This window comes from Stegostoma tigrinum, chromosome 26 (assembly GCF_030684315.1).
Source record: "Stegostoma tigrinum isolate sSteTig4 chromosome 26, sSteTig4.hap1, whole genome shotgun sequence".
Taxonomy (NCBI): domain Eukaryota; kingdom Metazoa; phylum Chordata; class Chondrichthyes; order Orectolobiformes; family Stegostomatidae; genus Stegostoma; species Stegostoma tigrinum.
This window is the reverse complement of record NC_081379.1, coordinates 49,504,906-49,521,401: the sequence shown is the minus strand read 5'-3', so window position 1 is coordinate 49,521,401 and position 16,496 is coordinate 49,504,906. Positions and strand designations below refer to the sequence as shown.

The 16,496-nt window shown below is 41.3% G+C and overlaps 1 protein-coding gene across 6 annotated transcripts in view; it reads left to right on the top strand.

Moving 5' to 3' along the window:
* Positions 1–16,496, top strand: part of specc1la (sperm antigen with calponin homology and coiled-coil domains 1-like a) — a 304,469-nt gene that overhangs the window by 113,377 nt on the left and 174,596 nt on the right. For all 6 annotated transcript variants that reach the window (XM_059655174.1, XM_048555846.2, XM_059655171.1 and 3 more), the window contains exons 4-5: positions 4,455–6,085; positions 10,441–10,648. In XM_059655174.1, coding sequence (XP_059511157.1) covers positions 4,455–6,085; positions 10,441–10,648 — 1,839 coding nt within the window. The remainder of the gene's footprint in view (positions 1–4,454; positions 6,086–10,440; positions 10,649–16,496) is intronic.

The window sequence follows — 16,496 nt, the reverse complement described above, 5'->3', positions numbered from 1 at the left end:
GGACTAGAGGGCATAATCCTCTGCCCTACCTCCTTTTCTTTCTTGTCCACATTTTTAGAACTAGCTGCAGTTAGAATCATATTGCCAGTCTGTTTCAGTGTAAATATCATACACATTTTTCAGTTGCCACCAAAGAGCACATTTCAATGTAAACATGAGTACGTTTAGGTCACTGAGTCCTGAAGGTTGGAAACCCTGCGAGAAGCGATAATACCATGCATATTAAACTTATCACTGACGTAATAACACATAGCATTGCAGCCATTTATTTTCATTCATCACTGCAATTATACCCATCATATTTAAAAATGTTTTAGCGCTCCTTGGTTATCTCCTGCCCTAAAAAAATTGCTGATTAGCATCTGAAACAAGGTATGATTTTATCCCAGTGTTCACTTTCTCCAATACAAAGCACTGTTCTTATGGCAGAACAGGGTACATCCAGAACAAAAAAAATTTCAAAGTTTTCTATAATCTTCCTTCGCTCACTACCTGGAAATTACCTCTCCATTACTGTCGGTGACTCTACTCTTGTTGAATTGAGATCTGTGATAACAGCCTAACGACCAGAAGCTAAACTGCTAGCATGTGATTAGAAGTATTACGGGCACTTGTCAGGGACCAAAGACCATATTCCACCTAGATGATGGTGAGAATCTGGAACTCACTGCCTGTAACCTTCATAATGTTTAAGATGTACATTTGTGATGCCAAGGCATACAAGACTGAAGGCCAAGTGTTGGAAAATGGGATTAGAATAGTTATTTGGTTACTTTTGACCAGCGCAGACTCAATGGGCTATAGACCTCTGGGACTCGCCATAACAGACTGGACAGTATAAATTCTAAGCGGAGTGGAACCAATTGCTTCATGGGAGATCTCACTGAGGATGTTACCTGGCACAGTGACGAAACATCTGAACGAAAACAGGCCAACTTGGTGAACAAGTCAGTAACCTTGCCTACTACCCGAACTACAAATCTCTACAAAACCTTAAACTTCTATGGGCGCAGCACGCTAAACATTGCCCAACAATGGGAAACCTTCGCCAACTGAATAAATGCTACCTGTGAACAACTTCACTTTCTTCACAGATAATAAAATGTGAGGCTGGATGAACACAGCAGGCCAAGCAGCATTTCAGGAGCTCCTGAGATGCTGCTTGGCCTGCTGTGTTCATCCAGCCTCACATTTTATTATCTTGGAATTCTCCAGCATCTGCAGTTCCCATTATCTCACTTTCTTCACAAATGCCTCAGGAACCAGGTACTACTCCGTAGTGTGAAGTACAAACCTCCACTGAACACCCCACAGACATAAATAATAGCTGAACAGAATGGACGCAGAATGCTACTATTAATGAATAATGATGCCCATAACTGACTCTACAAGTATGAACGGGAAATTTCACACCAAAAATCACAGTACCTAAACACTACGGACAGCAATGGACTACAACCCTAGAACAGACCATCACCATCAAATAACACAGGACCAAAACAAAGAAGTGACACAAGCTACAAGAGAAACGTTGTAAACTGATCCACCACAAAGACAAGGACAACAACAAACCGGACACAATGGATAAGAAACCTATCCAGTGGACGTCTGTCAGAAACTGAGAAAGCTGACCTATTCTGTGGACTGAACTGTAACCACAAAGATGCGAACAAAGAAACAGACTTCATGGCTGCCCTGGAAACTACATTAGAAGACACCAAACTCACAGGCAAAACACAACAAGCCATCTGACAAACTATAATCCTCACACTGAGCAAAAGGGAAGAATTGGACACCCTGAACATATCGCAGAGAAAAGCACTAGAAAAACTGAAGTAAGACAAGGATATTATAATCCCAGCAACGGACAATGGGCGCACGACCAACATTATGAATGAACCAGACTACGTTGAGATGGTACAGGCACAGCTCGCAGATACAAACACTTACAGACTCAACACTGTAGCTAGGGAATAGGATCACCAAGACACTAAAGCGATTAAAGGATGCGGGACAAATAACCCAGACAGACTACATGAGAATGAAATCAGAAAGCACCAACAGCCCCTGCTTTTATGGACTTCCAAAAATACACAAACCAGACATATCCCGCAGACCTTTTGTCCTTCTGATGGGTGCACCTTCACACAAACTGGCCAAGGACCTACAACAGAGACTGAAACACCTAGTCGATGGATCACTCCATTCCAGCCACTCAACCCAAGAATCCCTCAGTATCCCCGAACATAAAAATTTTTAACGACAAGATTATGGTATCCTTTGATGCCGCAGCATTATTCACATCAATTGATATCCCATTAGATAAAGAAACTCTGGCCACATTACTAGAGGAACCAGGATCACAGACCAGCAGCTCCATCAGCCATGACAACATACTCAACAGACTTGTGAAAACCAACAGAACCACAGATGCTGTAAATCAGGCACAAAGACAGAAATTGATGGAAAAGCTCAGCGAGTCTGGCAGCATCTATGAAGAAAAAAATCAGAGTTAATGTTTCGGGTCTGGTGACCTTTCCATAGATCTGTAGTCACCCATCTCAGGATTCATTGCTAAGGCATTGATGCAAAGACTAGAACATTTTTCTGAATTCAACCTAAACTGTGGATCCGGTACCTGGGTGACATACTTGTCACCATTATAGTCACCAAACTGGAAGAGACCCAGCACCTTATCAGTAACATATTTGCCAGGATTAAATTCATGAAAGAAGACACCAACAGTCAGCTTCTCTTCCTGGACGTCCGTGTTGAAAGTCTGACCAATGGGGAGTTACAAACCTCGGTATACAGGAAAACAACTCACGCTGACCAAATCGTCAACTTCCACAGCAACTATCCCAATGTTCACAAACAGAACTGTGTTAGGACACTATTTAAATGGACCATCACTCACTGCTACATGCCAGAACTATGCAAGAAAGAGGAAGAGCACCTGTACAAAATCTTTGCTATGAACAGATATCCCCTCAACTTTATCTGCACGTGCCTGCTAAATAGACCACATCAAGAGGACACAGTGCGCCCTGACACACTGGCCACACTGCCCTACATCAAGAACGTCGGAACTGACAACGAAACTCCTACGACCACTAGGGAATTACCGCTAGCAGGCAAGCCCACAACTGCACTTTACAAACGCTCAGAAGGATTAAAGACCCGTATACCCATGACATGCGGATGCATGTTTGCAAAATACCATGCAACGACTGCCACAAACATTATGTCAGACAGACGGAAGGAAACTAGCCATCAGAATACACGAACATCAGCTAACTGCAAAACAACTTGACAGACTTTCCCTAATATTAGCACACTCGGACATTGAAGGCCGTCAGTTTAAGTGGGACAACGTAGCCATAGGAGCGCAAGTCAAACATAGATATGCACAGGAATGCCTAGAGGCATAATTCTCAACCCATAATGCAATCAACAAACATAAAGAATTTGACAACGTAATCCAAAGTATCAATGTATGATTACCCTGAATGCAACCCTTACAGCCGATGGAAAAATAAAGTAATCATGTGATCTTACATTTCTTTACTGAAGAGGAAAGAAGGTATAGCCTTGGCATTTCTGCTACCATACAAAAGTGGGATATGAAGATTTTTTTCATAATTAGAGAATGATGATATGGGCCTGGTGAAGGTTTGAAAGCCTAAACTTTCAGAGATTAAAAAATAATCAAATAGTAGATTTACTAACTGCTTATGAGGCATAGTAAAATCTTGACATCCAGGAAGAGCAAAGATCACTAAATAGAAGAGTACATAATGGAATTCAGTAGATTATATGTAAGACTATAGCAACTCTTCTTGGAAGTTCCCCATTCTGTGCTGACATTTGTTGTTACACTCTGCAAAACCATCAGGTGTAGGCAGGCTGCTGGATTTTGAAGGAAACAATGTTAGTCACCAACTCCATTATTAAATTATGTAACTGGTAGGATGGTAGATGATGATGAAGAAAATGGACCTTGGTATTTAGACGTCAGTGGTAAGGAGTGGAAACGTAGAAAATAGGAGAGGGTGTAGGTTATTTGACTCTTCGATCCTGTCGCACCATTCAATGATCGTGGCTGATCAATCAGCTCAGTGCCCTGAACTCGCTTTCTCATCCTACCCTTTGATCCCTTTAGCCCTGAAAGCTTTGCCTAACTCCTTGAAAACATTCAATGATTTGGATTCAACCACATTTTGTGGCAGAAAATTCCCTAGGCTTCATTTCAGCACACCGCATTGCACTTCATTGTTGAATAACCTTGCTGTTTCCAGCTCAGAAGTTGCTTTATTGGAGATTGTGAATGAAAAGGTTGTCATTTTTATAATTATGTTTTTGAATTTTTCCACTGTCTTTTGGCAATTGCTCAACTTGATGTAAGAAAAATGGATAAAGTATTGAAATTAAGTGTCCTTTATTTGTGTCATTAGGTGTGAGTGCCACAGCAAAACGGAGTGCAACTTCAGGAAATAAAGAAATCAGTTGGAACAGAGATAAAATCCGTGATCGGACACGACAGAGCATAAGCAAAAAATTCTCATCTGCCGGCCAGGGAGGTAATGATGTTGCTAAACGCTCACGCAGCCGGATGTCAACAGAGTCTGAAACCCGAATGAGTAAGTCCAGATCTGATGGCCAGATCAGTGATAAAACTGCTCTCGAAGCAAAGGTTAAAGATCTTCTCACTTTAGCTAAAAATAAGGATGTGGAGATCCTGCATCTTAGAAACGAACTCAGAGACATGCGTGCCCAGCTGGGACTGAGCAATGAATTCTTGGAAGAAGGGGGAAAGGAGGAAATTGAAGTAAAAGAAGATACCGTACCCCTTCAGCCTAGAGATGTGGAATCAAGCCTCCTCCAGTTGGAAGAACAGAATAGTACAATCCGGGATGAGCTAAATCAGCTAAAAAATGAGAACCGAATGTTAAAAGATCGATTAAATGCTCTTGGCTTCTCTTTGGAGCAAAAATTAGATTGTGCGGAGAAATTATTTGGCTTACAATCCTCAAGTCCTGATGTAGCTACTGGTAATCAGAGTGATGGTGGTACCTTAACTTCTTCAGTGGAGGGATCAGCACCTGGTTCTATGGAAGATCTGTTGAGCCAAGAGGAGAACACATTAACTGATAACCGCAGCAATTCTCTGGACAACCTGGACAGTGAGTCCAGTGAGGTCTACCAACCACTTACTTCCAGCGATGATGCATTAGATGCACCATCATCATCATCTGAGTCTGAGGGTGCACCAAGTAGGGAGCGCTCAAGGAAAGGGAGTAGTGGAAATGTAAGTGAGGTGTCGGTGGCCTGTTTAACAGAGCGCATTCACCAGATGGAAGAAAATCAACACAGCACAGCAGAGGAGCTCCAAGCTACACTTCAGGAACTGGCAGATCTTCAGCAGATAACACAAGAGTTGAATTCTGAAAATGAAAGGTTAGGAGAGGAAAAGGTCATTCTAATGGATTCCTTGTGTCAACAAAGTGATAAATTAGAACACTTCAGTCGACAGAGTGAGTATTTTTGTTCTTTGCTAGATGAACACCACATTTCCTACGTTTTAGATGAAGATGTAAAAAGTGGTCGCTACATGGAGTTAGAACAAAGATACATGGACCTTGCTGAAAATGCACGTTTTGAACGTGAGCAACTTCTTGGAGTGCAGCAGCATTTAAGCAACACCCTGAAAATGGCTGAGCAAGACAATAAAGATGCTCAAGAATTGATTGGAGCTCTCAAAGAACGTAACCATCAAATGGAGCGAGTAATGGAGTCAGAGCAAAAAGCCAAAACAGCCCTTGCTGGAGCGTTGGAAGAATATAAAGCAACTATTGCAAATGATCAGATTGAACTGAACAGATTCAAGGCTCTGTTAGAGCATGAGAAACAGAAGGTTGCAGATTTGTATGCTTTTCACAATGCAGGCGACAAGTCAGATTTACAAGAACTCTTGGAGACTACACGATTGGACAAAGAGAAAATTGAGGCCTTATATAATAACCTGCAGGAAGAACTGGCCCACACTCGCAATGATGCAAACCAACTACAGGATACTCTCGCTAAGGTAGGATAGTTATTTTAAATTATGAGCAAATTTCACTTACAAGGGAATCCAGTAAAATCAATTCCTAAAAATGTTTGCTGGTTTGTAAACTATATCTATAGAAAGTTTTAAATTCAAGTGTGCTCCCTGTTGGCTCATGTCAGTGCTTAAATTTGGTGTAAAAAGTAATGAATACTTCAATCATCAATTAGTGACCTGTGCAAATCATCCAACTCTGAAACTGGATTGACATGTAAGCCCTTAATGTCTCCAACTAAACTGGATTCCACAATCCATTGTAAGGTGCCATTATAAAGTATTTAGAGCTCTCAGTTGCACCTTAGCAGACTTCACAAAATTTCTTTGACCTGGCTTTGCAGTCAACAGGTATGTAAATATATGATGCTTCAGAGTGCAGTAGTATTGCAGATGTGCTTGTACAACATCCCTGTATAATTCATCCTCCCTGTAGGTGACTTCGGGAAGTTAGAAGAAAAACGTAAAAATAAGGACATCTCATATAATGTCCAATCTATCAGACCATTTCGTCTGAACAAGCCCCAAATGATGAGCTAGTGCGCACTGAAATCTTGAATGTTCTTCTTCTATTTTCAGTGATGTTACTTTTTGTGACTAGAAATAACAATGAGTGTTTTCTTGAAATTTGGTCTTTTGCTGTTTAATTTGTACTAGGAATTTTTCGTTCATCATTTTCCCCTATCCTGCAATTTTCTGCCCTTCAAATGTTTATCCTTTCAATTTTCAGTTACAACTGAAGCTACTTCAAACGCTTTTTCAGACGGTACAATCCAGATCATAACTCGCTGCTTAAAGAAAAATACATGTAAAACCTTTGACCAGGGTTCTGTCTAGCAGACTAATTAGTCAAGTTAGATTACACAGGATTTAGGGTGAACTTGCCAGTTGAATTAAAAATTGGCTTTATGGTAAGAGACATAGGATGGTGGGGGTGGGGCGAGGAGGGTGTTGCTTCTCGAACTGGACGCTGTGACTAGCGGTGTAGCGGTGTTCCACAGGGATCAGTACTGGATCTACTTTTGTTTGTCATTTACGTAAATGATTTGGATGAGTAAGTTTGCAGATGACACCAAAATTGGTGGTATAGTGGACAGTGGGAAGGTTGTCTTAGATTTGAAAGAGATCTGATCAGTTGGGTTCATGGGCTGAAGAGTGGCAGATGGAATTTAATTTGGATAAATGTGAGGTACCCGCATTTTGGTAATACAGACAAGTCAGGACATATACAATTAATGGTAGTGCCCTGGATAGTGTTGTAGAACAGACACACCTTGGGATTCAGTTATATAATTCTTTGAAACTTGTATCTTGAGTAGATAGGATAGTGAAGAAGGCATTTAGCATGCTTGTCTTCATTGCTCAGACCTCTGAATAAAGGAATTGGGACGTCATGTTGAGGTTGTACACGAAGTTGGTGAGGCCTCTTCTGGAGCAGTGTGTCCAATTCTGGTCGCTCTGTTATAGAAAGGATATTATTAACGTTGAGAGTGTTCAGAAAAGTTTTACCAGGGTGCTTCTAAGAACAGAGAGTTTGAGTTATAAAAATAGACTGTAAAGGATGAGACTTTTTTTACTGGAGCATAGGAGGTTGATTGCACTTGTTGTGTGGAATGAGCTGCCAGAGAAAGTGGTGGATGCAGGTGCAGTTAAAACGTTCATCAATAGGAAAGATTTGGAGGGATATGGGGTAGGTGGGACTAATTTAGTTTTGGAACATGGTAATTGTGGATTGGTTGGACTGAAGGGTCTGTTTCCATGCTGTATGAATCTATGACATCTGTGTGTTCTGTCGCCAATCTATTATATTTATTGTCTGAGTACTGATCCTTCTGTCACTGAAAACAGTTCTTTTCAAAGCTTCAGAATTTTCAGTTCCTCAAATCTATCCTAAACCTTTGCTATTTGTAAAAAAGCACAATCTACATTCATCTAAGTGTCCCACTTTTGTTGCCAATACCACTTGAGTAACTCTCCTTCTCGTCTTCCCCCAGCCTTGACGTTGTTCCTAAATTGTGGAGCCTATTGAAGTAAAATAATTATTTTGTTGGAGCAAGAGTTTGTTTTTCAGCCTTTGAGCCTGGTCTGTTTATATTCATCCATTCACCATTGTACCATATCCTTCCAGACAGTGGGCAAGTAAAAAAATTTTGACATATGATTTTAAGTTATTAATTGAATTGGTACCTACTGCTTTTTGTCGGGGATTGTTCCATCCTTCTACCATTCTTTGTATGAAGAAATGTATTTTAATACCTCTCCTGATAGGCCTGACTCCGATTTTAAGCTCACATGTCCTAAACTTCCCCATCATCGCGATGGTGGCAATTTATTTTCGTCTTGGATTGTTAGCTGTCTATACCACTATGCCATACTGCACCACTGGTCTGTAGTTCATTGATTTATTCCTGCTTTTTTAAGGCAGAGCTGTAAAAATTACAATTCTGTAGCACTCAGGCACCATCCCCATAACTATTGAATGTTGACAAATAGCGATCACAGGTTCCACAATTTCCATAGTTTCTTTAATCAGCAATTGAAATGGTAGAGTTTCCACTCTTGACCAGTGACTTTGAAGTATCCCTTCTATCTGTTTTTATCCTTCCAACTTTTCTACTGCTGCATTAACTGTGTCCTCTTTAGTCAACACCAATGTGAAGTAAACATTTACTGCCTTGACCATGCTGCTGCTACACTTCTCTGGATGAGTTCAATTCCAACAATAATCAAGAAGCTTGACATCATTTAGGACGAAACAGCCTGCTTGATTGGCATCATATCAACAGACGTTCACTCCCTGCACTACCAATGCTCAGTAGCAGCAGTTTGTGCTGTCTACAAGATGGTGCCACAGAAATTTACTGAAGATCCTTAGGGTCAGAGCTAGAAGGTACTGTCTAACCCCTAACAACTAGTACGCCTTGACCAAAGTGAGAGTTAGGACATCAGGTGGAGTCGTGACTGAAATTTTGATGGAATGCGAGCTTGGAGGCAGCATTGGTTCCTCCTCTTCTTCCCCTCACTGTCATAAGTCATCCCACCTCTGAATCCACTATTGTACTTCCCAAAGAGGTGTCATGACAATTTTCAAGCCTCAAAATGGGGTCACACTGAGACCATCTGCAAGTTCCTGCCCAAGCCACACAACATCCTGACTTGGTCGCATGGCTGGGTCAGAGCCCTGGAACTCCCTCCCTTGTAGCGCTGTGGATATACCTATCTCAAATGGTCTGCAGTGAATAAATTTTTAAGAAGTGTCTTTTGGTTCCTAATTAACCCCTGTTCTTTCAACTATTTATGCTTTTTTTAATATAAAGCTTATTTAAAAAAAAATCAGTGATCTCCTGATTATGTTGCCCATAAACTCATTTTCATAAAAACCAAAAGAGCTGCAGATGCTGTAAATCAGAAACTGAGGAAGAGTCACCAGACCTGAAAAATCATGTCTGATTTTTCTTCACAGATGTTCTCACACCCATTGAGCTTATCCAGCAAATTATTTTCATAAACTCTTTGCTCCTTCTGTTTCTCACTTTAGTTTTATATTTTCTACATATCTTTATTCATTTTGAACTGTCTATTATCATCATGAACTTGCCACAAGCATCCCTTTGCTGTTTTATTTTAATTTCTTTCTTTAGTTATTGAGGGAGCTCTTAACCTTCATATTCATATCTTGATCATCTCCTCTTTCAAGGCCTCCCAAGAGTTTACCAGGCAACTATCATAGTGCAGATTGTATTTGGTCCTTTGGAAAGATGAAAACTGTAAGAAAATATTGACAAAAGTGAATAGATGGGTGTAAATCACTTAGAGTCCAAGGATGAAGCTGGTGATGAGATGAAAGTTGGGCACTGGCTATAATTGGTGACTGAGTTAATACACCAGCCCTGTACCTATCAGGTAGCTGGATATCTCATGGTATCAAACCAGTGTAACCATTTGGACAAAAGAGAGGAAAATGGATCTTGCAGAAACTGTTTCTAATTTGCATAACAGCAAGCGACATGAGGAGTGATATTAAAGTTTTTGATCCTAAATAAAAGAAAAAGACATGCACTTTTAGCAATCTACAGATGGTTTGAAGTGCTTTAAGCCAGCAAAGTGGTTTGAAACCATAATCACTGCTTTATTGTTAGAAACTTGCATTATCCCACATTCAGTCATGAGATATATTGGCCAGATCATTTGTTTGTGGTGGTGTTGAAGAATGCTTACCTAGTTCTTTTTGTCCTCCATTTGCTCTTCTCAAACTCCACCTGTATCATCCATTACCTGCAAAGTGTTTCCCTGTGTTGTGATCAGAGTGCTTTCTTAGTGTTGCATTGCTTGTGTCTCAGGTTGAAGACGAATACAGAATTTTCCAGGAAGAAGCCAAAAAACAGATAGATGACCTTAATCTGAATGTGGAGAAACAACGAGCTGAACTGGAAGAGAAGGAAACAGAGATAAATGACATGAAAGAGACCATTTTTGAACTAGAGGATGAAGTGGAGCAGCATCGAACAGTCAAACTCCATGACAATCTCATCATCTCAGACTTGGAGAGTAAGTGCAGTGAAATTGAGTTGTTGAAACATTTGAAATTTAATCCTTCATTTCCAACTTGTGTTGGTTATAGATAGCAACTGAAAAATATGGATATAAATTCTGCTAATGCTTAGTTGGCGGGTTATAGCTAAATTCTTTATGTTTCAGGAGCTGTCAGTTTGTAGTTTTCCTATCGCGTCCAGTTGACTCTGATAAGATTGTGTCCTGTATAGACTTGAGTTCTAGCTGGGAGCTAAGATTGATTTAGGGTTGCAAAGTAAAGTTTCTGAAGGGCATTCATGTGGGAAAATATTTGCCATTAGATGGCAATTAGAAGGAGCAAAGATGGGTGATTCAGTCGAGGATCTTCCTGTTTTTTGCAGACACAGATTGGTGAGCGGATCTTGGAGGGTAACCTTGAAAGACTCACTCAGAAGTTATTTTTGTCATTTATGTAAATGACTTCAATTTGGAAGAATGGTTAGTAAGTTTGCAAATGACACCAAAATTGGTGTAGTGGACAGTGGAAAAAGGTTCTCAGAGTACAACGGGACCTTGATCTGATGGGCCTATGAGCCTGATGAGTGGAAAATGGAGTTTAATTTAGATACATGTGAGATGTTACATTTTGGTAAGGCAAACCAGGGCAGGACATATACACTTAAATGTAGGGTCCTGGGGAGTGTTACCAAACAAAGAGACCTTGGAGTGTAGGTTCACAGTTCCTTGAAGGTGGAGTCACAGGTAGACTAGTGAAGAAGGCATTTCGTACGCTTAACTTTATTGATTAGTGCACTGACTGTAGGAGTTGGGAGGTCACACTGCATCTGAACAGCACATTGGTTAGGCCACTGTTGGAATACTGCATTCACTCCTGGTCTCCCTTCTATAGGAAAGCTGTTTTGAGACTTGAAAGGGTTCAGAAAAGATTTAGATTAGATTATTTTAGATTCCCTACAGTGTGGAAACAGGCCCTTCAGCCTAACAAGTCCACACCGCCCCTTGGAGCATCCCACTCAGACCCATCCCCCTATAACCCACACTCCCCTGAACACTGCGGGCAATTTAACATGGCCGATTCACCTTGCCTGCACATCTTTGGACCGTGGGAGGAAACCCACGCAGACACGGGGAGAATGTGTAAACTCCGCACAGACAGTTACCCGAGGCTGGAATCGAACCTGGGCCCCTGGTGCTGAGAGGCTGCAGTGCTAACCACTGAGCCACCGTGCTGCCCACATGTAGAAAGATATTGCTGGGGTTGGAGGGTTTGAGCTGTAGGGAGAGGCTGAATAAGCAGGGGCTATTCCCCTTGAGCGCCAGTGGCTGAAGGATGACCATATAAAGGTTTATAAAATTATGACGAGCATGGATAGGCTGAATAGCCAAGGTCTTACCCCGGTATGGGTGTGTCCAAAACTAGAGAGCGTAGATTTAAGGTGAGAGTGGAAAGATTTAAAAGGGACCTTGAGGGTCAACTTTTTCGCACAGAGGGTGATGCATGTATGGGAATGATTCACCAGAAGAAGTGGTGGAGGCTGGTCGATTACAACATTTAAAAGGCATCTGGATGGGTATCTGAATGGGAAGGGTTTCGAGGGATCTGGGCCAAATGCTGGCACATGAGACTAGATTAATTAATTTAGGATGTGTGTTGGCATGGAAGGGTTGGCCCAAAGGCTCTATGGCTTTAAGTAAAATTAATAACTATGTTAAATTGCAACAGGCAAGTGTTGTAGGGCAAGAAGTAAGTACACATACAAAAATTTCAACGCCATTACTACTTACGAAGATCATTCCATCTTTAGATTATTGATGCTTTGACCTTTCTATAATAACATAACTGAAATTAACATGATGGAGCTTTTGTTATTTCATTGTGGTGCCATAATGTTTTGAGAAGGGCACATGTTATATATGATAGACTTAGTTTGCCCTTACACAAGCATTTTTGTTGGATGTAAAATGAGGGAAGGAAAAGTGTAAAGGCGAATAAGGAACAGAAGATTTTGAATACTAGTTACGGCATTACTGGAACTTCCAGCTGCAGTTGTTCGATTCTGGTAAACTGAACATGCCTTCGATCAATGGCTTTGAAAGTAAATCAACACCCTCCCATGGTGGAATGCCGTTATTGCAGCAAGCTGGCTCAACAAACTACAGAGATAACAAGGTTAATAAAGTGTTGAGTTGGATGAACACAGCAGGCCAAGCAGCATCTCAGGAGCACAAAAGCTGATGTTCCGGGCCTAGACCCTTCTTCAGAAAAGGGGGATGGGGGGAGGATTCTGAAATAAATAGAGAGAGGGGGGAAGTGGACTGAAGATGGATAGAGGAGAAGATAGGTGGGGAGGGGAGTGTGGGTGGGGAGGTAGGGAGGGGATAGGTCAGTCCGGGGAGGACGGATATGTCAAGGGGACGGGGTGAGGTTAGTAGGTAGGAAATGGAGGTGCGGCTTGAGGTGGGAGGAGGGGATAGGTGAGAGGAAGAACAGGTTAGGCAGGTTGGGACGAGCTGGGCTGGTTTTGGGATGCAAAGCCACACCTCCATTTCCTACCTACTAACCTCATCCCGCCCCCTTGACATGTCCGTCCTCCCCAGACTGACCTATCCCCTCCCTACTTCCCCACCCATACTCTCCTCCCCACCTGTCTTCTCCTCTGTCCATCTTCAGTCCGCCTCCCCCTCTCTCCCTATTTATTTCAGAATCATCTCCCCATCCCCCTTTTCTGATGAAGGGTCTAGGCCCAGAACGTCAGCTTTTGTGCTCCTGAGATGCTGCTTGGCCTGCTGTGTTCATCCAGCTCTACAGCTTGTTATCTCTGATAATGGGAACTGCAGATGCTGGAGAATCAAAGATAACAAAGTGTGGAGCTGGATGAACACAGCAGGCCAAGCAGCATCTCAGGAGCAGGAAGGCTGATGTTTCGAGCCTAGATCTCAGATTCTGCAGCATCTGCAGTTCCTACTCTCTCAAAAAAATTATACTGGGATCTGTTTGTCAACAAATTCATATTGTGCAAAACAACAGCTCTTGGACTAAAAACCGTAAACATGATGAGATTTCGAATGCAGCCTAGTGAACCTTTTTTCTGTATAAAGTTCTTGAAAAGAAGTCATCTCTTCTCACCTGCCCATAAACAGATCATGATTCAACTTTTTCTTTTTTCTTAAAACAATATTTTCCCTACTCTCTCTGTTTTTGTTGGCTTTGCCTTTGTAAGTACCACAATAAATTTAAATTTAAAGCATATGCTGGCTTCATTTCACACGCATTCAGATGCAATGGGCAGTGAAAGGATACATGAGATAACAAGCTGTGGAGCTGGAGGAACACAGCAGGCCAGGCAGCATCAGAGGAGCTGGAAAGCTGACGTTTCGGGCTGGGACCCTTCTTCAGCCTTCTTCCAGCTCCATACCTTGTTATCTCAGACTCCAACATCGGCACTTCCTGCTATCTCAAAAGGATACATGAAGTATTGTCCCTGCAGTTTTTTTTTAAATAACTTGTTCAATCATGTGTAAAAGTATTTATGCTTCCTAGAGACTGGTGGACAAAGTTACATGCATGAGTATTTGCCACATTTTGGATACTGCATGAATGTGAATCATTTTATCACTGTCAGGCTTTTGTTTACTGTTATAAAGCAAAGATCAACTCCCTCTGATAACAAAAACTGAAACACTGGTTTAGGCTCGCCTCGCCTCGCAGTCTGCAAAAAGAAGTGTGAAAGTGGTATAAGCTGCCTCTCACCCCAAAGCTTTATAAAGGAGTAGTTAACTAAAATGAAATCCTTTCACTCACTGTATAATCAACAAGTAGCAATTTACCTAACTCTAACAAGTGAGCAAATTAATAGAACTACTAAGAAACTGATCAATTTCCCCTTAACTACTAACTGTTCCCAAATAAAACAAACTTCTAATGGCATGCTGTTCTCATAAATTGAAGTCCTACTTATACAAACCAAAACTATAATTTCTCAAAATTGCAGCCAAGATTCGTTCTTGAAATGCTCCATGCCCTTTTTGCTGATCCTCAGTCAGGATTGCCTTTCTCCATTAAATTCTTGACAGGAACGCCTCTCTCCATCGAATTCTTGTGTCAGGAATATAAGCCAAGAGTGTTCCATACCTTTAGTTAGATGCTGGTTATTCTGAGAGCTTAGAGAATTCTGTGAGAACCAGTGATTTTCTGTTTAGAAGCTGATGGTTGTTAACTTTAGCTGATGGCTGTTGCTAGACACAGATTTTCAAATACCATCTTCTTTTATACCCTTGATAACTTATTAATTTCTTACTATAGGATTGGACTTAGGTTGTCAAAACCATCAGATTTAAATTTCGTTGGTTTTTCGTCTCTAAGTGCCTGGTTTAAATTAATTGGCTGATTCAAACTGGTTGCCTAAACAATCTACTGCTTGAGTTGCTAACTATATAGCTCTCCTGATACAAATGTTTCAATTTCAGGAGCTGTCTGTGCAGCTGCACATTTGTTAAAAAAAATCTCTAAACCTAGAAAGAACGAGTCATCTTTTAAAGGAACCACAGACTCTTATCCCACCCCGGCCCCCAACCCCACCATCATTTTACAGACAACTTCTAACATCCTGCCTTCCAGTCCACAAATACTAGAGTACCAGTATTGAAGGAGTGCCACACTTGTCAGAGGTGCTGTTTTGAATGACGTGTTGAACAGATGCCCTGAGAAGTTGTCCTCTGCCATATGTTTCTCTTATTGATCAACGTTAGATAATTTGATTTTTTTTGTTCCTAAATACAGAAGTAATGTTTCTTGGCTTGAGTGTTCTAACTTTAATTTGTTCAGTCTAGTTTGGATTGTGATGATAGACCAGATTTCAGTATATTGGCGCACTTCATCTGGAGCCATTATGAGTAGTTGATGAGCTGGTCCTGAACCATGCTAAATGAAATCCAGTTCAAGATGATCAGGATTACAGATGTCACCACGGCACAGTCTCCTGGAGTAGTGTTATATCAAATGTCAGCTTCAGCAAGAACTCCAGTTTTACACTGATGAGCATTGGCCCTCAATGTCCTGGAAGGTTTTAGAGTAGCTACAGCAGGAATCCAAAATGTTCTTATTTCCCCATCGTGCACTCGATGTATGTGTTTAATTTGAAGCACAGATGTTTTAGACGAAAACTTCTCTGTCAAATTCATCAGTTGTTTCCACCATTCCTGATGTGTGTCTCCTCATACTTACATCAGTAACATGTTTGTATCACCCTACAGATGACTGTTTGTGAGGGGTGCAGATGCAGAGCAGGGTGTGGTTTGTTGAGATTAGGAACACAGAGAGGTGTTGGGTAGTAGTGAGCAAGAAACTAATTGGGTTCTTTTAATATAGAGTGCAATTTGAAGCAGTGTTGAGGATGGAGATTGTTGATGTTGGGTCATTACTAGAATTTGGTGGTATTGGGTTTGATAGCAGACTCTGTGGCCTGGGGGCTAGAAGACTGTAACAGAGAAGAAACAGGAGGCTGTGGAGCAACCTACCAGTGGTCAGAGATAACCAAAGGAGCAGGCTGTCCCTGCACGCCTCTGATTACTTCTCCCAAATGCCCTGCGCGTCTATTCAGGATCGACTTTAATTCTGCCCAAATACGACAAAACACTTTGCATACTGGAAATCTGAAATAAAAACCAACAAAAAGGCTGAAAATCCCAGCAGGTCAGGCAGCATCTCTGGACAAAAGTAGAGTAACATTTCAGTCATTCTAAAGGAAAATTATTGACCAGAAAAATTAACTGCTCTCTCTGCAGCTATTGCCTGTCCTGCTGGCTACAGCTGGATGTAATGAACAAGTGCAAGTTTTCAATATCAGTATTTACCATGGTCCTT